The 22,135-nt window shown below is 49.4% G+C and overlaps 1 protein-coding gene across 1 annotated transcript in view; it reads left to right on the plus strand.

Moving 5' to 3' along the window:
- kntc1 (kinetochore associated 1) overlaps positions 1–22,135 on the plus strand; it is a 35,522-nt gene that overhangs the window by 9,850 nt on the left and 3,537 nt on the right. The window contains exons 23-57 of the mRNA XM_061260069.1: positions 41–184; positions 432–527; positions 850–953; positions 1,372–1,474; positions 1,852–1,986; positions 2,813–2,932; positions 3,146–3,218; positions 3,613–3,680; positions 4,206–4,513; positions 5,144–5,316; positions 5,849–5,946; positions 8,064–8,208; positions 8,598–8,654; positions 8,966–9,129; positions 9,815–9,919; positions 10,328–10,456; positions 10,656–10,772; positions 11,520–11,629; positions 12,283–12,514; positions 12,743–12,832; positions 13,208–13,376; positions 14,013–14,071; positions 14,320–14,536; positions 15,140–15,213; positions 16,217–16,427; positions 16,756–16,868; positions 17,068–17,123; positions 18,631–18,709; positions 19,880–20,004; positions 20,149–20,284; positions 20,405–20,500; positions 20,641–20,697; positions 20,866–20,920; positions 21,226–21,289; positions 21,589–21,718. Of these exons, the coding sequence (XP_061116053.1) occupies positions 41–184; positions 432–527; positions 850–953; positions 1,372–1,474; positions 1,852–1,986; positions 2,813–2,932; positions 3,146–3,218; positions 3,613–3,680; positions 4,206–4,513; positions 5,144–5,316; positions 5,849–5,946; positions 8,064–8,208; positions 8,598–8,654; positions 8,966–9,129; positions 9,815–9,919; positions 10,328–10,456; positions 10,656–10,772; positions 11,520–11,629; positions 12,283–12,514; positions 12,743–12,832; positions 13,208–13,376; positions 14,013–14,071; positions 14,320–14,536; positions 15,140–15,213; positions 16,217–16,427; positions 16,756–16,868; positions 17,068–17,123; positions 18,631–18,709; positions 19,880–20,004; positions 20,149–20,284; positions 20,405–20,500; positions 20,641–20,697; positions 20,866–20,920; positions 21,226–21,289; positions 21,589–21,718 (4,212 nt within the window). The remainder of the gene's footprint in view (positions 1–40; positions 185–431; positions 528–849; positions 954–1,371; positions 1,475–1,851; positions 1,987–2,812; positions 2,933–3,145; positions 3,219–3,612; positions 3,681–4,205; positions 4,514–5,143; positions 5,317–5,848; positions 5,947–8,063; positions 8,209–8,597; positions 8,655–8,965; positions 9,130–9,814; positions 9,920–10,327; positions 10,457–10,655; positions 10,773–11,519; positions 11,630–12,282; positions 12,515–12,742; positions 12,833–13,207; positions 13,377–14,012; positions 14,072–14,319; positions 14,537–15,139; positions 15,214–16,216; positions 16,428–16,755; positions 16,869–17,067; positions 17,124–18,630; positions 18,710–19,879; positions 20,005–20,148; positions 20,285–20,404; positions 20,501–20,640; positions 20,698–20,865; positions 20,921–21,225; positions 21,290–21,588; positions 21,719–22,135) is intronic.

Consider the following 22,135-nt stretch of genomic DNA (forward strand, 5'->3'; position numbering starts at 1 on the left):
CTGGACAGAAGCTCATTCTCATTCTGTGGGCTTTTGGCAGGGGAACACCAGGAGCATCGCCCTGCTGATGCTGGATAAGGTTCTGGCCCCGGAGCTCATTCCCTCGGTGATAGACAGCAGCGTCCGGCCCTACGCCCTGGCCCACCAGCTCTCCCTGGATGACCTGCTCCTGCAGTACATCAAGGTGAGTGAGGAATACGCCTCAGGCCTTCATCCTGCACGCAATGCGTCTGTGTTTCATTTATCAGGGCTCCAGTCAGATAACTATGTATCATTCAAACTGAAATCCAAACAGGGCATCTAGAGAGTGTTTTATGGGAACCTTTTGACAAGTCCAATTGTTCATTGAAAAGTTTGTTGTAATGGGTTGACTTGTGTGTCTGTCTGTCTTTGTGTGTGTGTGTGTGTGTGTGTGTTTGTGTGTGTTGTAGGACCTGCTGGATCGCTGCAGCTCCCAGACCACCTCTCTGTTCACAGAGTGGGAAGGCAAAGCCGTGGCAGTGCTGGGCTGCATGTCTGACCCCGATGTGAGTTTACAAGACAACTTCCCTCTATTACATCACTGCCTGTGACTACTGCCCTCTGTGACATCGCTGACTGTATGACTACTGCCCTCTGTGACATCACTGACTGTGTGACTACTGCCATCTGTGACATCACTGACTGTATGATGACTGCCCTCTGTGACATCACTGACTGTATTTTGGTGGAAATGATCAGGGATTCTGCAGGAGTGGTTTTTGGATTCGACCTGCATGGAGTATTTCATATGCACATCTGAGGCGGCCCCTTCCCTGACCCCATGTGACCCCTGACCCCACTCTGACCCGCTGTGTCCCTGTTGCATAGCTGGTGGTGGACGCCGTGCTGGAGATCATGTATAAAGCCGTGGTGCCCTGGAGCCAAGTGGTGGAGCAGTTGGTACAGCAGCACCTGGAGAAGGAGCACCCAAAGTACGATCTCCTCCTCACCCCTCCTCACCTGACTCCCCCCTCAACATTCCCTCCTCCCCCCTCACCTGACTCCCCCCTCAACATTCCCTCCTCCCCCCTCACCTGACTCCCCCCTCAATATTCCCACCTCCCCTGTCACCTGACTCTCCCCTCCATCCTTCTCCTCCCCCGTCACCTGACTCCACCCTCCATCCTTCTCCTCCCTCTCTCCTACAGCAGTTTTGCTGGACATTCAGCCGTTACTCTGTCACGTTTTCTTTTGTGGAATATTAAGGGATGCATGAGACTGGTAATAGGTGTGGCCCAATGTATTGGTTCATTTATCCACTCAACCATACACACTGCAAAAAATTGAATTGGCCATTTCTGTTGAAACGGTTCACTGTCTCTTTAGTAAATGTGTTTAAACCCACCCCAGGCAGGAGCTGCTGAGAGAGAGCTACCGCCTCATGGAGATGAAGAAGCTTCTGAGGGGCTACGGGATCCGCAACTACAATCTGTCCAACAACTGCCAGATCATGGTGGGCGCCATTTTGGCTCTGCCAGCTGCATATTACACTGTTCAGAATGAGGAATGGTCACACAAACTTCATTCATTCATTCATTTATTTTATTTTTATATTTCTTTTATACAAAAGGCAAAGTTTAGCCTGCATATGGACAGTAATGTAGGCTACTCCTTGTATACACGACAAGATGCTCACAGCTGTTGAGCCCTTAACCCCGCATTGCTCCTGGGGTTTGGCCCCTGCTTAACTGGAAGTTGCTTTAGAGAAACGTCAGCTTAATAATAATATTATTATTATTATTATTGGGGGAACAATCCAGCCCTAGCCCCTTCCCAGGGGTGTGATTTGGGGTGAAATGCTGCCTGAATTTCCCCTCTCACTCCCTGCAGACCCTGGTGAGGTACATCCTGAAACAGAGCCTGCCATCCTCCCTGGAGGATGCCCTGAAGCTGGCCCAGGCCTACAGGCTCCCCTCGGCCCAGATCCACTTCCTCTACTTCATCCAGCTGCTGGGGCAGGCCAAGGTACGTGACGTCAGCTCAGGAGGTGAGAGCGGTCGTCTGGCGGTCGGAGGGCTGCCGGTGTGATCCCCCGCCCTGTCCCTGAGCAAAGCACCTAACCCCCAATTGCTCCTGACGAGCTGATTGGTGCCTTACGTAGCAGCCACTCACCATTGGTGTGTGCGTGTGTGTGTGTGTGTGTAGCATTAATTGGAAAGTACTTTGTTTAAATGCAGTCTATGCATCATTTCCATTTACATGACCTGGGGAGTTTTTGACATCGTAGAAATGGACTGCATCAGTGTTGAGGTGGGGGTGATGTGGCATTGCTTCCCATTGCTTTGGATTATGGGTATTGTAGTGTAATTGTGCATGGAGATCACTCACTGAGTGATGAGCTGTATACATACATTTTCACTGTACAATACAGTCTCATTAAAATATACATTTAGGCAATTCGCAGAAGCAGTTTTCAGATCTCATCCTATATTTACTGAAGTAATTGAGGTTAAGCAGTGTGTGAGCAGTGTGTGAACAGTGTGTGTGTGTGTGTGTCGTTGCAGAGGGAGGTGTGTGTGAGCAGTGTGTGTGTGGTTGAAGAGGGAGGTGTGTGTGAGCAGTGTGTGTGTGGTTGCAGAGGGAGGTGTGTGTGAGCAGTGTGTGTGTTGTTGCAGAGGGAGGTGTGTGTGAGCAGTGTGTGAGCAGTGTGTGTGTTGCAGAGGGAGGTGTGTGTGAGCAGTGTGTGTGTGTATGTGTCGTTGCAGAGGGAGGTGTGTGTGAGCAGTGTGTGTGTGTGTGTGCCGTTGCAGAGGGAGGTGTGTGTAAGCAGTGTGTGTGTGTGCCGTTGCAGAGGGAAGCGGGTGTGATTCTCCTGAAGCAGCTGTCTCTCGGGGAGGCTGAGCTGGTGATCGAGAAGCTGGCCACGTGGGCTCGGCTGGAGCTGCAGGACAAGGCTCATGTCTCCGAGGAGGTGAAGTGCATCATGGGACACCATGTTTTCTGTGATCTTAGCAGGAATTTGCAGATTGATTCAAGGTCCAATGAACAAAAACCTTTCTCATTTGGCCCTGTAAACACACTTTTAAACACGGTTAGATTTGAATTATTGTATTAAATAGTTGTGCTCATGATGATCACCGTGTTACTGGCGTGTACGGTGCTGACGTTTGGTGTGTTCCGACAGCATAAGCAGCACCAGATGCTGGTGGCTCAGGTGATGGTGGAGGTGATGAAATTCCTGCAGAGGATCCAGAAAGGTGAGCGCCATCTTCAGTATGCTGATAGTACTGACCCTGCCCCCAGACTCCAGCTAGCAGAGATTGTAGGTGTCATTTTGAGTGTTATTATTGTATCTTTACTTGTATTACATTGCTTTGGATTATGGGTATTGTAGTGTAATTACATTGTAATCCGAGGGGCGGCCTGTAGCGTAGTGGTTAAGGTACATGACTGGGACTCACTCACAAGGTCGGTGGTTCGATCCCCGGTGTAGCCACAATAAGATCCACACAGCCGTTGGGCTCTTGAGCAAGGCCTGTAACCCTGCATTGCTCAACTGTACTTCACTCTGAATTAGAGCGTCTGCCAAATGCCATTAATGTAATGTCATGGAATGTATTTTTTTTTTTACATTTATTTATTTTTGGGCAGATGATGCTTTTAAAAGCCTGGAGTGTGAAAACAACCTGAAGATGTTTGAGGCGATCGCTCACCTGCAGGTACGCTGAGGAAACCTGAGGGGGTTTCTGATTTGGTCAGAGAGTCCAGACCTCCAGTGTGTGGAGTTTACTCCCCTGACTTTCTGTTTCTCCTCATATAATATTGTCTTTGGCCTTGTTTTTGACCATCTGCATGCCCCAAAATTTAATAATTTGATTATTAATTTGATGAGAAAAATCCAGCCAAGTTGGTGAAAACATGATCATGATCGTGATCAGCAAGTCGGTATATCATTGTCTTATTTTCTCAGTGAAGAGGGCAATGGATTGCACACTGGGTCTGTTGAGTTTCAACTGAGCCACTTCAGACAATGAGCTTGAACTAAATTAATTAATTAGAAAAGTCCTTATAGAACAGGAATGGCCATCTTTTGTGTTTCTTGAACTAAATTCCCTGAAATTGTCAGAATTGAAAGTGAACTGATCGTAACCCTGGCGATGAGCGCTGATGTTGGGGCGGGGGCTACGAAGGCGGTCGGATTCAGGGGTGTTTCCCGTTTTTCCGATTGGCCCCCTCTCCCGTAGGAGGACTTCGACATCTTCCTGACGCCCGAGGACTACGCGGACGCCACCCTGCGGGCGCAGTTCCAGGAGCAGCACATCACGGCGTACGAGAACACGCGCGCGCGGGGCGGCGCTCCGGGCCCGCCCAGTGCCGCCGCCGCCCCGGTGGTGGCCAACGACGCCGACGGCAAGATCAAGACCATCTCCACCGAGGCCGGCCTCCACCGCCTGGCCCGCCAGCTCCAGCGCACTGAGCAGCAGCTGTGGGCCGACCTGGCACTCCGAGCCCTGGGGGTGGGCAAGGTGGAGAAGGCCCTGAAGATCTGCAGGTGAGGGGGAGGGGGGGGGTTAGGTGGAGAAGGCCCTGAAGATCTGCAGGTGAGGGGGGAGGGGGGAGGGGGGGTTAGGTGGAGAAGGCCCTGAAGATCTGCAGGTGAGGGGGGGGGGGATCTGTTGATCAGAGATTTGCTCAAATTTGGCGGTTCTAGAGACTGGGGGGTCTCTCGGCAGAAGCGAGGCCCTCCTGACTGGCTTCCACTCTCATAATGTCGCCAAAAATCCCTTAAACCCCCTAAAACTCACCTGGATTGCTGCGTCAGCTGCATATGTTCACCACGTAAATCCCAGACCAGCCGTTTCTACCTCAGTCCATGTGCCAGTTTTGGAAACATTCCTGGTTTTACTCATGCTAATTTATCATGCTAACCCAATAATCCTAACCCTAACCCTAACCCTAATCCTCCTTTCTCAGTAATTCTATTTTGTGATATATCCCACTGATCGCAGTTCTGCATGGGGGACCTGGGAGTGTAGCCACAGTAAGATCAGTGCAGCTCTTAGGCCCTTGAGCAAGGCCTTACCCCCACATTCCTCCGGGGGGGGATTGGCCCCTGCTTAGCGTAATTAACTACAAGCGTCTTAACTGTAATGTAAATGCAGTACGATGCCTCCCCGCACAGCGAGCTGTACCAGCACCACTGCAACACCAGCACGGGCCGGGTCTTCTTCCACGCCGCTCAGAAGCTGTGCCAGATGCTGGAGGAGAACGTGCCCATGATCGTCCCTGAGGGCCTGAACCTGCCCGCTGTCATCCACCAGCTGGCCTGCCAGGCCGTCACCGTCTGCCACCCAGGTACCGCCGCACTGCGCCTCCCAGCGCCGTCTGCGTGTCCACAGCCCACAGGGTTTAACTGTGGACCTGCTGGGTTCTGAATTGGCTGTTGATGGTGATGGTGATGATGATGATGATGATGATGATGGAATTGAAACATTATTTTGCGGGTTTTTTTATTTATTTTTTAATCCAGCCCAAACTGTGCTTGTTGTTTGTGTGTCAGACTTCATGCTGGACTGTGTGTGTTTGTGTTACAGACCTCGTGCTGGACTGTGCGTGTTTGTGTTACAGACCTCGTGCTGGACTGTGCGTGTTGTTTGTGTTTCAGACCTGCTGCTGGACTGTGTGTGTTGTTTGTGTTACAGACCTGCTGCTGGACTGTGTGTGTTGTTTGTGTTACAGACCTGCTGCTGGACTGTGTGTGTTGTTTGTGTTACAGACCTGCTGCTGGACTGTGTGTGTTGTTTGTGTTACAGACCTGCTGCTGGACTGTGTGTGTTGTTTGTGTTACAGACCTGCTGCTGGACTGTGTGTGTTGTTTGTGTTACAGACCTGCTGCTGGACTGTGTGGAGCTGTGTAAGAGTACCCGTGCTGCTGTGGACGTGTACAGGCAGTGCCAGATCGATGACTACGGCTTCACTGCGAAGGTTCCCGTTCCCATTTCACTGGGGGGGGGGGGGGGATAATTTCATGTATGAACAGCTGTTTTTACTTCGGTCAATGTTCCACATTTGTCAGGGTGAACTTATCCAGCTAACTCCGTAATCATTGCTTTGTGATATACCCCCGAGGTGTAGGTGAATTAGCAAAGGTAGAGGAATTGGCATTAGGCACAGGTGAGTTGAATTGGCATTAGGCACAGGTGAGTTGAATTGGCATTAGGCACAGGTGAGTTGAATTGGCATTAGGCACAGGTGAGTTGAATTGGCATTAGGCACAGGTGAGTTGAATTGGCATTAGGCACAGGTGAGTTGAATTGGCATTAGGCACAGGTGAGTTGAATTGGCATTAGGCACAGGTGAGTTGAATTGGCATTAGGCACAGGTGAGTTGAATTGGCATTAGGCACAGGTGAGTTGAATTGGCATTAGGCACAGGTGAGTTGAATTGGGATAAAGGTGGGCTGTGTGACTGTCCCGCACTCAGTCAAGTCAAGTTTATTTGTATAGCACATTTCATACACAAGGCTATTCAAAGTGCTTTACATAAACAAAAATTATGACAGGAAAACAGCATAGGGGGAGAAAAAGAGCATAGAGAACATAATAATAAAATAGACATATAAAATAGACATAAGATGAGCATAAAAAAAAAAAAGACAATAAGTAAAAAGTAGTGCATTTTAGCGTCACAGTGCAGTAGTTTAGCAGCAGTTAAAGGCAGAGGTAAACATAAAGGTCTTTAGTCTATTTTTAAAGATAAGTAGAGTTGGGGCAGATCTAAGATCTTCCGAGAGTTTATTCCAGTTATGTGTGGCATAGTGGCAGAATGCAGCTTTCCCATGTTTTGTTTTGATCCTAGGAACAGCTAGTAGACCGGTCCCTGATGAGGCCCCCTAAGGGCTCTAGAGGGTTCATAGCATAGAAGCAATTCAGAGATGTATTTTGCGCCTAAACCGTTAAGTGATTTATAGACCAGTAACAGTAACTACGGCCTGTAGCGTAGTGGTTAAGGTGCAGGACTGGGATACGCAAGGTTGGTGGTTCTAATCCCGGTGTAGCCACAATAAGATCCGCACAGCCGTTGGGCCCTTGAGCAAGGCCCTTAACCCTGCATTGCTCCAGGGGAGGATTGTCTCCTGCTTAGTCTAATTAACTGTACGTCGCTCTGGATAAGAGCGTCTGCCAAATGCCAATAATGTAATGTAATGTCATTTTAAAGTCTATTCTATGACACACTGGGAGCCAATGCAGGGACCTGAGAACTGGTGTAATATGTCCAGCTTTCTTAGTCCTTGTTAGAACTCTAGCAGCAGCATTCTGAATTAGCTGTAGTTGTCTCAGTGCTTTTTTGGGAAGGCCTGAGAAAAGACTATTACAGTAGTCTAACCTACTAGAAATGAAGGCATGAATTAGTTTCTCTAGGTCTTGTTTGGACATATAGCCTCTAATTCTTGCAATATTTTTAAGATGATAAAATGCAGATTTTCTTATAGACTTGATGTGGGAGTTAAAATTGAGATCAGAGTCAATAATAACGCCAAGATTTTTTACTTGATTTTTTGGCTTAAGAGATAAGGACTCAAGGTGTATAGTAACTTTAAGCCTTTCTTCTTTGGCACCGAAGACAATTATCTCTGTTTTATCTTTGTTTAGTTGGAGGAAATTCTGGCACATCCAGTCATTTATTTGGTCAATGCACTGACACAGTGAGTCTATAGGAGCATAGTCACCTGATGAGAGTTATGTATAGTTGGGTGTCTTCTGCATAATTATGGTAAGCTATTTTGTTTTTTTGCATAATTAGGCCTAGTGGGAGCATATAAAGGTTGAATAAAACAGGTCCTAAAATAGATCCTTGGGGTACCCCACATGTCATACTAGTTTGGTCAGATGTGTAGTTTCCAATGGAAACAAAGTAGTTCCTGTCTTCCAGATAGGACCTGAACCACTCTAAGACCGTGCCCGATAGCCCAACCCAGTTTTCCAGTCTGTCCAGTAGTATTAAGTGGTCAACAGTATCAAAGGCAGCGCTAAGGTCCAGTAACACTAGAATTGAAGTTTTGCCTGAGTCAGTGTTCATACTAATGTCGTTTATAACCTCAGGATTCCTCCCTGGATGCGGAGCGCGATCCGTACACCGAGTGGAGTTTCCAGGACGTCTTTAGCGAAGACGGCATTGTCCTGGATCCCGTGTCCGTCCTTCCCGTGCAGTATGAGATCACCACCACCTTGCTGCCCTCGTCCTCAGGTTGGGCATCGAGTCCCGCCGCTCTCCACAGCGCATCTCACAGCCCTCCGTCTGGAGGAGACCGGCACCGTATTCACAAACGCAGTTGTATGCGCGCTGGCTAGCCGCGGGTGAAATGCTGCGATTGCTGCAACTCGTATAACTAAGTCCTTTTGGATGTACTGCCGTTACTTTATTTTATATTGTGAGTCACCGTGGATCACTGCGTCTGCTTGGAGAACGTGATGTAAACACCCAGAGCCCAATGGCATGCACAAACACAATTAAAAACGTTACCTTGACATAGACCGAAAGCCATAAACCATTGACGCTTGCATTCGGGGGAGTATCTTTGTTTGGCCGACACAAGCTTTTAAAAAGAGAGAAATTAATTTTCATCCATGTTCCAGATTCTAAGCTGTACCCTCTGGACTGCTCCTGTCTGTCCAACTGCTCTTATGTGGAAGGTGAGTTTACCGTTTCTGTGATTTTTTGCTGTTTATGTTTGTGTGATATGTATGAATTCATGTGTCCATATTCAGAACAAACAATGGAATGTCCTGCACTGTTTTTTTTGTAAGTGTCCTAATTGTGGTCTTCGTCATTTAGCCAAATTATTTCTAATGATGATCCCTGAATATGAATATGAATATTATTATTATTATTATTATTTATTATAATATTAATGTGTGTGTGTGTGTGTGTGTGTGTGTGTATATATGTATATATATATATATATATATATATATATACACACTGTATATGTGTGTCTCTGTAGGGGCAGACCTCCTGAAGCCCCTGCTGGGCCCTGTATCAGTGATGCTACAGAGTCTGCAGGAGTGCAGTCAGCTCCAGCTGGCCCTCCGCCTGCTCCTGAGCTCCTTCAGCAGTGCCCTGCAGCACGTCACCTCCAACAACATGGAGCTAGCGCTTAGCTCTCAGGTACTACAGCGTCACCTCCAACAACATGGAGCTAGCGCTTAGCTCTCAGGTACTACAGCATCACCTCCAACAACATGGAGCTAGCGCTTAGCTCTCAGGTACTACAGCGTCACCTCCAACAACATGGAGCTAGCGCTTAGCTCTCCGGTACTACAGCGTCACCTCCAAGAACATGGAGCTAGCGCTTAGCTCTCAGGTACTACAGCGTCACCTCCAACAACATGGAGCTAGCGCTTAGCTCTCCGGTACTACAGCGTCACCTCCAACAACATGGAGCTAGCGCTTAGCTCTCAGGTACTACAGCGTCACCTCCGACAACATGGAGCTAGCGCTTAGCTCTCAGGTACTACAGCGTCACCTCCGACAACATGGAGCTAGCGCTTAGCTCTCAGGTACTACAGCGTCACCTCCAACAACATGGAGCTAGCGCTTAGCTCTCAGGTACTACAGCGTCACCTCCAACAACATGGAGCTAGCGCTTAGCTCTCAGCTACTGCAGCACGTCACCTCCAACAACATGGAGCTAGTGCTTAGCTCTCAGCTACTGCAGCACGTCACCTCCAACAACATGGAGCTAGTGCTTAGTTCTCAGGTACTGACACCTGTCAATCAATCACTCCTCTATATCCTATAACACTCAGTCTTGTGGTTGTTGCTAATGGACTCTCTGCTCTGTTTCTTCCAGCTCCATGACAGCCATCGGCTGCTGCGGGACAGAGAGCGGCTGAGCGAAACGGGCAAATCCACCCTGGACTCCATCAGGGCCGTCGCCATCGCGCTCCTGCACAAGGTGTGTTAGCCTGGCCTAGCCACAGTGCTCCTGCAAAAGTTAAGTTAGCCTCGCAATGGCCCTCATGCACAAGGTGTGTTAACCTAGCCTAGCGATAGCGCTCCTGCACAAGGTGAGGTAGCCTAGCCTAGCTACAGCACTCCTGCACAAGGTGTGTTGTAGCCTAGCCTAGCTACAGCACTCATGCACAAGGTGTGCTAGCCTAGCCAAGCCATGGCCCTCCTGCACAAGGTATGTTAGCCTAACCTAGCCATAGCCCTTCTGCACAACTTCAGTTAGCCTAGCCACAGACCTACTGCTCAAGGTGTGTTAGCCTAACCTAGCCATAGCCCTTCTGCACAAGTTCAGTTAGCCTAGCCATGCCTGTTAAAATAATGTGTCATTTATGTTTATTTGTCTCTGATGAAGGTGCTGAATTGGAGGGTGGTAGATTGTGATCTGGCCATTGGATACTGCACTCTTCTCCCCAAGAAAGACGTGCTTGAAATACTGTGGAAGGTCATCAACAACACCTGGCAAAACTATGAAAAGATCTTGGTAAGATCGGGGAAGGTTTTATGACATTTTGCTCACGTCAGTGAGTTTTTATACATGCCTACTACTCACTCGGTTGTATTGGTTAATCACTTAAAATTGCTTGTGTATATCTGTTTGTGTGTACCTGTGTGTGCGTGCGTGTGCGTGCGTGTGCGTGCGTGTGCGTGCGTGTGTGTGCGTGTTTCCGTGTGTGTTCCAGGCTGTGGCCATGGTCGGGGCCAATCTCTGCTCTCTGTACAAAGAGGACCAGCAGCGGCAGAAGTTCCGGTCCTTGATGACAGACGCGGAGTGGGGAATCAAACTCGGGAAACTGGGGGTCAGTCTGGCATCCTCAGTCTGTGTCATTTACAGATTTCCCTGGCTCCTTTTATAAAAACGTCTTTATGTTTTAACAAAATGTCATACATTTTTATTTAAAATTTCATACCGTTTTAATTTCACTTTAAATCATTTTTTGGCATTCAACCGGGGTTAGATTCAGTTCCATTTTGGGTTGATTTGTGTAGCTCCAGATGTCCAGTGTTCAGGCAGTGTGTATGTGGTGGTTATGGGAGTGTGTGTGTTCAGGCAGTGTGTATGTGGTGGTTATGGAAGTGTGTGTGTTCAGGCAGTGTGTTTGTGGTGGTTATGGGAGTGTGTGTGTTCAGGCAGTGTGTATGTGGTGGTTATGGAAGTGTGTGTGTTCAGGCAGTGTGTTTGTGGTGGTTATGGAAGTGTGTGTGCTCAGGCAGTGTGTTTGTGGTGGTTATGGGAGTGTGTGTGTTCAGGCAGTGTGTATGTGGTGGTTATGGAAGTGTGTGTGTTCAGGCAGTGTGTTTGTGGTGATTATGGAAGTGTGTGTGCTCAGGCAGTGTGTTTGTGGTGGTTATGGGAGTGTGTGTTCAGTATCCTGTATTTGTGCAGATCTCCATCCAGGCAGTTTTCAGGCAGTGTGTGGTGGTTATGGGAGTGTGTGTGTTCAGTATTATGTGTGTGTGTTCAGATCTCCATCTAGGCAGTTTCCAGGCAGTGTGCGGTGGTTATGGGAGTGTGTGTGTTCAGTATTATGTGTGTGTGTGTTCAGATCTCCATCCAGGCGGTGTTCAGGCAGTGTCGGGAGCTGAAGCGGAACCTGATCCCCACGCTGGTGAAGAACAGGAACATGACCGCGGAGCTCCTCCTCCAGTACTGCAGGTGATCCTGGCCCCAAGACACCCCGCCCTTCCTCTCCACCCTGGGAGTCAGTGTTTAGGCAGTAGGCAGACACTTTTAGTCAAAGCAACTTGCAAAAGTGTTTTTAGCATGCAAACTACTGCAGGGATGGGAAAAGTTGTTTGAATCGGTGGCATTGTCGAGATGTGTACCCAAAGACTTGCAACCATCTTGCTTGTGTAGTGAGACCAAATATATACACAGGCCAGAATTTGAAGCTTGTAGGCCTTATGTTATACAAGATATTTAGTTCCAACCACAATCGCAATCCAATAATTTTAACAAGGTGTTAATGTTTCTTAATTGGGTGCTTCATGTTTTGAGGGATTATTTACTCTCTTAACCCACATAATGACACTACAGGCATTTGGCAGAGTTCATAAGCAGGCACGCATGCCCTGAAATCCCTGGAGGAAAGTCCAGTTCTGAGTGGCAGAAGTGACCTCATGGATAAGACCTTTGAGTCTGTAGAATAATGTGTTGAGAACAAAACCGGCATTAATCAGTCACTATGTCAGAAATCGCTGTGCATGCCATGCAGAACGAGAGTCCCGGGTTGACACCGGGCTTATTGCGCTGTGTCAATCAGCGATGGCGCTTTCAGCTCATGACCTGCACCTGCCCGGTCTCTCCAGCACCTACCAGCTGGACGGAGACGCTGCGCTGAACCTGTACATCACCACCCTGCTCCTGCAGCAGGAGGTGGAGGAGGACCTGGGTGGGGATGACACCGGGATGGGCGATACCGGCGTCGGCCAGGGGGAGGCGCTAGGCCACGAGGACGCCCTGGAGCGAGCCCTGCACATCATCCCTCGCCTGCACAGCACCAGCGAGCTGGTCATCGGCCTCAGCGCTGCTATACTCAAGGTCTGTGTGCCCTTGTGCTCGTGCGCGCAGGAATTTCCCAGTAAAATAGTTGCAGATTGCCAAGCTTTTTTTAAATCTTTTTTTTATTCTAAACGGTTTACCGATATTCAGAGCAGAAATAATTCTTTTAGCGTGACCGCACGGTTTGATTTGATTTGTGTTTGGTTGTAAATTCTGTCAGGGTTCCTGTAGCCGGTTTGAATGTTAATACGTCTTGTCCCCTCACAGCTCAGCCCGTATAATTACGAGAGGATTGAAGCCGTTCTCAAAATCATACAGACTGCTGATGAGAAGATAACCAGTCTCCCGCTGGAACAGGTAGGGCCGACGTGCTCCCCTGACTGATGTAGTACAGTAATGTGATGGAGCACAGAAATGTACTGTAGTACTGTAATCTAATGTAAATGTAAAATGGCAGTATTAGTATAGCTGTGTAATGTGATGTACAGTAATGTGAATTGGAACAGTAATGTAAAATGGCTGTATTAGTACAGTAATGTGAATTGGAACAGTAATGTAAAATGGCTGTATTAGTACAGTAATGTGAATTGGAACAGTAATGTAAAATGGCTGTATTAGCACAGTAATGTTGTGTAATGTAACATGGAACAGTAATGTAAAATGGCTGTATTAGCACAGTAATGTAGTGTAATGTGACATGGAACAGTAATGTAAAATGGCTGCCCGCTGCAGGCAGTGGGGCTGCTGCAGCACCTGAAGTCGTACAGGCGTATCTCCCCCCCGGGGGAGCTGGAGAGCTGCTACCTGCTGGAGAACGCCCTGGAGCCCTCTCCCCTGGCCCAGGGCCGGCTGCCCTTCCACCTGCTGCTGCAGACCAGCCGCTACTTCTGGAAGATCATCTGTGAGTCACGTCCCCGGCCCGAACCCTGTGTCTATCCTGGGGCCCTAACCCTGTCTCTGTCCTGGGGCCCCAAACCCTGTCTCTGTCCTGGGGCCCCAAACCCTGTGTCTGTCCTGGGGCCCTAACCCTGTCTCTGTCCTGGGCCCCTAACCCTGTCTCTGTCCTGGGCCCCTAACCCTGTCTCTGTCCTGGGGCCCCTAACCCTGTCTCTGTCCTGGGGCCCCTAACCCTGTCTCTGCCCTGGGGCCCCAAACCCTGTCTCTGTCCTGGGGCCCCAAACCCTGTGTCTATCCTGGGGCCCTAACCCTGTCTCTGTCCTGGGGCCCCTAACCCTGTCTCTGTCCTGGGGCCCCAAACCCTGTCTCTGTCCTGGGGCCCCAAACCCTGTGTCTATCCTGGGGCCCTAACCCTGTCTCTGTCCTGGGGCCCTAACCCTGTCTCTGTCCTGGGGCCCAACATGGCTCTACAGAGGCAGGGGTAAATACCCCAGACTGAATGTGACTCCAAAGCTGACCGCTTTGCTTACTGAGAGCACATGCTTGTGTAATTGCAGTGTTGGGTGGGGCTGTGCACATGATCTTTACTCTTTTTTTGAAAAAAATTCTCTTTTCTCTCCTCCACCCATCCATCCATCAGCCCCAGAACTCAGTGAGGAAACCTTTCCTACTCTGCTGCTTATAAGCAAACTGATGAAGGTAAGCTGTGCCGATGGGTAGACTGTGTCGATGGGTAAGCTGTGCTGATGGGTAGACTGCACTGTAGAAAAAGTTACATGCACAATGCGCTACAAGCCAGCTAAATAAAAAGAATGAAAACATAAGTACTACTACTGCGTATTACTATAAATTGTTGTCATGTTATTTTATGTTATGAAGCGGTGTCCTGAGTGCTCCTGCGTGCCTTATTTCCGGTTTAATCTGGTTTTCACCTGGCCCTGTTGCAGGTGAGCCTGGATAAGCTGTACATGACGGCGGTGTACCACGTGTTTGAGAAGAGCCTGAAGCCCCTGCTGCTGGAGCAGGCCAAGAGGGCGCAAGGCCACGCGCCCAGCAGAGAGGCCGCCAGGACGGCCAAAACCATCATGGACTACGTCCTCTGCATCAAGAACCCAGAGTGGGCCGCCGCCAGCGCACACAAAATCGCCCAGGAGCTCCCGGCAGGTGAGTCAGAGGGCACGTGAGTCAGAGCGCACGTGAGTCAGAGCGCACGTGAGTCAGAGCGCACGTGAGTCAGAGCGCACGTGAGTCAGAGCGCACGTGAGTCAGAGCGCACGTGAGTCAGAGCGGAGGCGAGTCAGAGCGGAGGCGAGTCAGAGCGGAGGCGAGTCAGAGCGCACGTGAGTCAGAGCGCACGTGAGTCAGAGCGCACGTGAGTCAGAGCGCACGTCAGTCAGTGCAGGCGACGGTGAGTCGGTGCGAGGAAGTCATAGCATCTTGTAGCGTAGTGGTTAGGGTACGTGACTGGGACCCACAAGGTCGGTGGTTCGATCCCCAGTGTAGCCACAATAAGATCCGCACAGCCGTTGGGCCCTTGAGCAAGGCCCTTAACCCTGCATTGCTCCAGGGGAGGATTGTCTCCCGCTTGGTCTAATCAACTGTATGTCGCTCTGGATAAGAGCATCTGCCAAATGCCATTAATATTATATAATGTAATAAGTCGGAGCGCAGGGGAGTCAAAACGCAGGTGACAGCTCAGGTTTGTAGAAACGGAGGAGTGACACCTTTCTCCCCCTCTTTTCACACCATCACCTGTTCCCTCTGCAGGTGTGGAGAAGACCAGGTCCCTGAAGTTCTGCTTAGCTCTCGGGGACAAATGGCTGAAATTCCCCAACCTGGAGGTCAGACCACTTTCCACCTCTGCAGTTCTTCTGTACTTCCCTGTGTGCAGTGCTGATCACCTGCTAGCATTGGCCGCAGCTCTTCTGTACGTTCTCTTTTGCCTCCTACTGACGTTTTTGAGGGAACACTTTGCGGGGGCCTCATAAGAGGCCCATATGAAGGATCTTGTGTCGGCAGATAGTGGTACAGTTCCTATGATGAGGTCAACATTTATTGTCTCAAAGGAAAATTTGACATTCAGGAGTTGCTGATCTCCTACATTCTTAAAACTTCCATTTAGGGGGGGAAAAAAATAGACACCAAAAAACTTTCCTACCAATTCATAACCATGCACCAAGTTCCCCATCACACCATTCAACATACTGTTCTACACATCACACACACATACATATATACACACACATACATACATACATGCATGCGCTGGGCCGGGCAGGAGGGTAGTTATGGGGGTGTTGGTGTGCTGGGTCAGGCAGGAGGGTAGTTATGGGGGTTGTTGGTGTGCTGGGCCGGGCAGGAGGGTAGTTATGGGGGTGTTGGTGTGCTGGGTCAGGCAGGAGGGTAGTTATGGGGGTGTTGGTGTGCTGGGTCGGGCAGGAGGATAGTTATGGGGGTTGTTGGTGTGCTGGGTCGAGCAGGAGGATAGTTATGGGGGTTGTTGGTGTGCTGGGTTGGGCAGGAGGGTAGTTATGGGGGTGTTGGTGTGCTGGTTTGGGCAGGAGGATAGCTATGGGGGTTGTTGGTGTGCTGGGTCAGGCAGGAGGGTAGTTATGGGGGTGTTGGTGTGCTGGGTCGGGCAGGAGGATAGTTATGGGGGTGTTGGTGTGCTGGGTCGGGCAGGAGGGTAGTTATGGGGGTTGTTGGTGTGCTGGGTCAGGCAGGAGGATAGTTATGGGGGGTGTTGGTGTGCTGGGTCGGGCAGGAGGGTAGTTATGGGGGTGTTGGTGTGCTGGGTCAGGCAGGAGGGTAGTTATAGGGGTGTTGGTGTGCTGGGTCGAGCAGGAGGAGTCTCGGGGGAAGGCGGAGATCTTCATGGAGAAGCTGAAGCTGCAGTACCAGCGCTCGGCCACGGAGAACACCCTGCGGTCCGGCTGCCTCGGCTCCCCGGAGCTCCAGAAGCTGACGGGCCTGCCCGCGCGGCTCATCGTGGCCCTGTGCGAGCACGGCAGCGTGGAGCAGCGGATGCGCGGCCCCCTGGGCCAGGCCCACCCCGGTGAGCCCACCACCCAGCCTGCTCGCTAGGAAAATCCCAGGCTTTCTCCGAGGAACAGGCCGTCTGGCCCTTCCTCTAGGAAAATCCCTGGCTTTCCCTGGTGAGTAAACCAGTCAATGACGGAGCCAATCACTTCACCCCTTTTCACTACCAAAAACCCAGGCTCTCCCAGTGAGAGTGAAGCAGTCGAGTACTGTCGCTAGGCAACCACACCGACACATTCATACCAGCATCCTGTTTATAATAACAACAGTCAATACACCAGACAAGCTTTTCCTTTCCTGAGTGCAGTCTGAGGTCATGTTTGCATGTCCTGTGTGTGGAGCAGACATCCACGCCGTGGTGAAGGAGATCGCGGGGATAAACAATGTGGATCTGTGCAAGGTGCGCGACATGCTCCTGGAGAAGTGGCTTTGCAAAACGGGGCAGTCTGCAGTCAAGGTGAGTCCCAGCGCCCCCTGCAGGGCTGCCTCGGCACTGTGGAAACCAACTCAAATATACCGCTGTCTGCGATCGAATCGGGGGGGGGTTAGCTCATTCTTTACCCAAAGTCATTATGCGACGGTTTCGCGTCTTATATGACTTTGTTTAAGTTTATGTACATTCGCTAACCTCTGACTGTATTACCTGCTTTCTGAAGGAAATGAACTTCCAGGACTCCGTCACTGACATCAGAGAGGACCCTGACCTCATGAGGTACTGGAGGTTACATGCAAATACACATACCCATACACACACACACACACACACACACACACACACACACACACACTCACTTATGTTTACAGGTAGTGTGTGACAAAGGGAGGAGCAATAAGTGCATGCACATGATGCCTGAGGAGGCATTTTACCCTTCCAGAGTGGTAGAGTTAGGGCTGGGTATCGTTCAAAAAAATTCGATACCGGTACCGATACCGGTACCTGAGTTTCGATACCGGTCCAAAACGATACTTTTTCCGAAACCTATGTAAATAAAAGCACATTTCGTAATGCAATGGCCTGAAAATGTTTTTACTATTATGCAAGTCTTTTTACATTACATTAGTGAGTCCAAATGTTATTCATTTTAAGTGTGAAATGTTTATTGTTTCTTTTTCACTTGAACAACTATTAAACTACTAAATTAACTATTAAATATTTAATTAGAACTGCAAAACATGCAAAAGTACTTGTAAATAAACAAAGTATGTGCATTTATGCAGTTTAAAAATAAAAAAGGCAATAGAAAGTACTTTTAAATTAAATAAAACCAATGTGCAAAATGCAATGTTAAATAGAAAATAAAATGACTATAAAATGGATATTGTAAAACCAAAACGGTGAACTCTCAGGTTAATGCCGTGCACGATTAAATGCTTCATTAAATTGGAAGTGTTGCCTGTCTTGGCAGCTACTTTCTTATTGCAAATATTGCATTTTACGACGTGTTCCGTTTTTGTGAAATGTAGCCAGACCTTGGACCGTTGTTGTGACATTTTTTCACTCCGTTAAGTTTACCTCAGATGCGGTCCCGTGATGTGTACATTAGCTGAAGTGTCGCATGGACGCATTTGTTTTTCCACCCTCAGTCAGTCGCTACCTAGCGATCCAATCAGCGGCCACGTTCGATTTTAGAACAGATATGGTGATTTGATGAGAGACGAATTAAAACCTCATGGCAACAAAGGGCAACCAATCAGCAAGCCGGATCAACGAGTATTAGGGGAGTGTCTTTTCCTTGTTTTAAATGCCACAGACACACATGGTTTTCACCTCGCGTATCCGAGAATACACTCTCTCGTGCATTGCTCGATGCGAATGGTTGGCAAATGCTGAACGCTGGGGCAGACCGAGTGCTACGACGTGTATTGTGCTTATTTGTGTCACTTTATGGGGTCATAAATGGGGTCGATACCCCCGTGAGTCAAAGTGACCCGTCGACGGTTCACTTTCGCCCTCTACTGGTTCAAGATATATACTTTACATATAAAAAAAAAAAAAGTTAAGTACCGAAAGTTGGCACCGAATGTTTTGACATATCGGTAGTACCAAAGTGATTTGGTCGGTGCCAAACCTTCGTACCGACCTTCGATACCCAGCCCTAGGTAGAGTGGTGCAGTATTCCTCCTGCAGAACTCCCGACACTGGCAGACTCGCACACCTGGCGACCTTACGCTACACGTCTTCACCATGGTGTTTCCATGTTTTGTCCACGACTGTACAGGGTGGTGTACCTGCTGCAGATGTACCCCATGGACTTCAGTTCTCGGCTGCTCAACACCATCCTGACTGCTGAACAGTGGGTGAGTTAGGCCTGACTGCTGAACAGTGGGTGAGTTAGGCCTGACTGCTGAACAGTGGGGGAGTTAGGCCTGACTGCTGAACAGTGGGTGAGTTAGGCCTGACTGCTGAACAGTGGGGGAGTTAGGCCTGACTGCTGAACAGTGGGTGAGTTAGGCCTGACTGCTGAACAGTGGGGGAGTTAGGCCTGACTGCTGAACAGTGGGGGAGTTAGGCCTGACTGCTGAACAGTCAGTGTGATATTAAGCCTGACTCTTCAACAGTGGGGGAGTTAGGCCTGACTGCTGAACAGTGGGTGAGTTAGACCTGACTGCTGAACAGTGGGGGAGTTAGGCCTGACTGCTGAACAGTGGGGGAGTTAGGCCTGACTGCTGAACAGTGGGTGAGTTAGGCCTGACTGCTGAACAGTGGGTGAGTTAGGCCTGACTGGTGAACAGTGGGGGAGTTAGGCCTGACTGCTGAACAGTGGGTGAGTTAGGCCTGACTGCTGAACAGTGGGGAAGTTAGGCCTGACTGCTGAAACATGGGTGTGATATTAAGCCTGACTGCTGAACAGTGGGTGAGTTAGGCCTGGCACAAAGCCCTATTGCAGCTTTGCCCAGACCCATGGGCCTCAGATCCATACCTGGGGCTGCTTGTCTGTGCTGCTGTTTTGTTGTTGCCACCTTTCTTGTTCAGTACAGGTTTTGGGTTTTTATTTCCAAAACATGGGCAGACCTTGTGTCTGTTTGTGTGTGCCGTGATCTCGGCTATGTGTATGTGCATGCCTGTGATCATGGCTGTCTCTCTGTGTCTCTCTCTGTCTGTGTGTGTGTGTGCATGTGTGTGTGCATGTGTGTGGCCATGGCTGTGCGTGCGCGTGTGCGTCTGTGTGTGTGTGCGCGTCTGTGTGTGTGTGTGCGCGCGTGTGTGCGTGCATCTGTGTGTGCACGACCACACGGCTATGTGTATGTGCATGCGTGTGCATGCGTGTGGTCGTGCGTCCGTGTGTGTGTGTGTGTGTGTGTGTGTGTGTGTGTGTGTGTGTGTGCGTGCGCGTGCGTGCGCGTGCGTGCATGCGTGTGCATGTCCATGCGTGTGGTCGTGCGTGTGTGCGTGTGCCTGCGCCTGCGTGTGCGTGCGTGTGTGTGCGTGTGTGTGCGTGTGCGTGCATGTGTGTGTGTGTCTCCCAGCCCCTCAGCCGGTCGGGTCCTCGTCTCACGTTTTCCCACCGGAGCCGTGTGCTGCTGTGCCTGGTGCACATCGCCGACCCCCCCACGCTGGAGACCCTGCTGCACATCGACCGCACCAAAGTCCAGTAAGACCCCCATTACTGTGTGTGTAGTACAGTTACATTACATCAGTTATTTAGCTGACGCTTTTATCCAAAGTGACTCATCCAAGGTGGGCCTGGGCCCTGGGCTCTTTAATGGCTGGTGTGTCACTGCTCTGACTGTTGCAGGTATCACCTGAAGTGCCACATCTACCTGTCGCAGCTGGAGGCCCTGAACATCCCCTACACTGTGGAGTCTTTCCTGAGCAGCCCCAAAGAGGGCATGATCAAGGGCCTGTGGAAGAACCACAGCCACGAGCCCCAGGTAAGAGAGGGGCTTACACAACCATGAGCCTGGCAAGGTTAGCTTCAGTCTTCAGGACTACAATCAGGACTATCAGGACTACAATACCCAGAATTTTGAGTTCCTGTCCTCTGTGCACAGGCGGTGCGTTTGGTGGCTGATCTGAGCCTGGAATACCAGGTGTTCGACCCACAGCTGTGGAACGGGGTTCTGCAGAAACTAATGGGCTTCAACATGGTGAGCCGGCCTGTGATTGGAGCATTCTACAGCCAATCCAAGAGCACTCGAAGGAGGATGTAGAAATGGGAGAGAATTTTTTTAATTTTTATTTAGGTTAATTTGGCTCGAGTTGTGACGTTCTTCTTTCTCCTTTTCAGATCAGCTACCTGCAAAAAGTGCTGGAGGTCCTGGCAGCTGTACCGTCCGTCTGGCAGGTAAAATATCTCCATGCTCACCTGGTTTTCCTCTTTCTTTTTCATGTTGGTGCTCTGTATTTTCCACTTTTGAACACTGCTCTGTCTTGGTGTTTCTCCTGTGGATATCTTGCAGGTAGAGGGTCTTTTTGGTTTCCAAATAAAGAAATGTACCCTTTCGATCCTCAGGTGTCCAACTTCCCCCGCACCTGGAGGAGTGTTATTCTTGCCCCGTTCATGTCAGGTGATCAACGTGCCCACGCCCGTCTGCTAACTGATTACTACTGAAGGTTGAATTAATTAAATAATTACTTAATTACAAACCACTGACAATTTTGAAAGGAGCATCTTTCTTTCCCCAGTATTCGGAGCGAAATTCTTATTTCATACAATTGTATGTTTTCATTAGTATCAAAATAATTTTCCTTTAAAATGATCTGATTCTGTCGGAGTGTTTTCAAATTTTAGCAACGTGTTTTGTCTGAAAGCATTATGTTAGAGCATGCTGCTGTTATTGTGCGTCTCATCTCCACCATTGGTGTTTTTCAGTGTCTCTTCCCCTGAATTCGGAACAGATCACCACCCTGTACAAGACGTTCCTCCTGCTTCTGAAGTATGTCCTTGTTTCAGGGGTCAGGGGTCTCAATCTGGAGGTATAAGGAAAATTATACAGTACTGTGCAGAAGTCTTAGGCACCCTAGACTTTATTATATATATATATCTTTATTTTTGTGTGTGTGTTAGTATAAAAGAACACATTTGAAATGTCCAAATATTCATTTCCCCTGCAGGGTTTTTGTCTGTTTTTAGCCCTTGGGGGCTACTTTTAAGTCACTGATTGGGTAAGAAAGCCACGCCTCCTTCACAGCATGACTCCGCCCTCCCTCACCACCTGACTCTGCCATCCCTCAGGTGTCCCTTCCTGCTGAACCTGGACCTGATCGGAATCGCCAAACGATTCGCCCAGGCCGTGCTCCCCGCTTTCTCCCTGGGATCCCTCCTGCTCATCCCCTGCTCCCTGAAGAAGCAGGAGCAGATTCAGGTGAGCTCACCTGGCTCCCACAACCCCGCCCCTCTCCTCTCTGGCCAATTCGAGCCTCACTTCGCTTCCACAACCCCGCCCCCTTCCTCTCTGACCAATCCGAGCCTCACCTGGGCTCAAATTTACCCCAGCCTGAGAAGAACCTTAATAATGCATTGTAAGAGAACCACAGTTGTGATCCAGTTTATATCTAGATCTATCTATCTATATATCCATACAATTCCCCAAATACACAATATAGTCCTGTCTATGGCTCTTAACCTTTTGAACAGTAGGCTCTTTTGAAATGTTTTTTTTTTTTTTCTTCTTAAATTCAACACCACTGCTTTCAGTCACCAGTAGTGATTGTGACATCAGCATTAGCGTGTCCGGTTAGGAGCATTCTCACAATCTCGCCCTAAAGCGCTGAACATCCTG

The sequence above is a fragment of the Conger conger genome, chromosome 11, assembly GCF_963514075.1.
Source record: "Conger conger chromosome 11, fConCon1.1, whole genome shotgun sequence".
Lineage (NCBI taxonomy): Eukaryota > Metazoa > Chordata > Actinopteri > Anguilliformes > Congridae > Conger > Conger conger.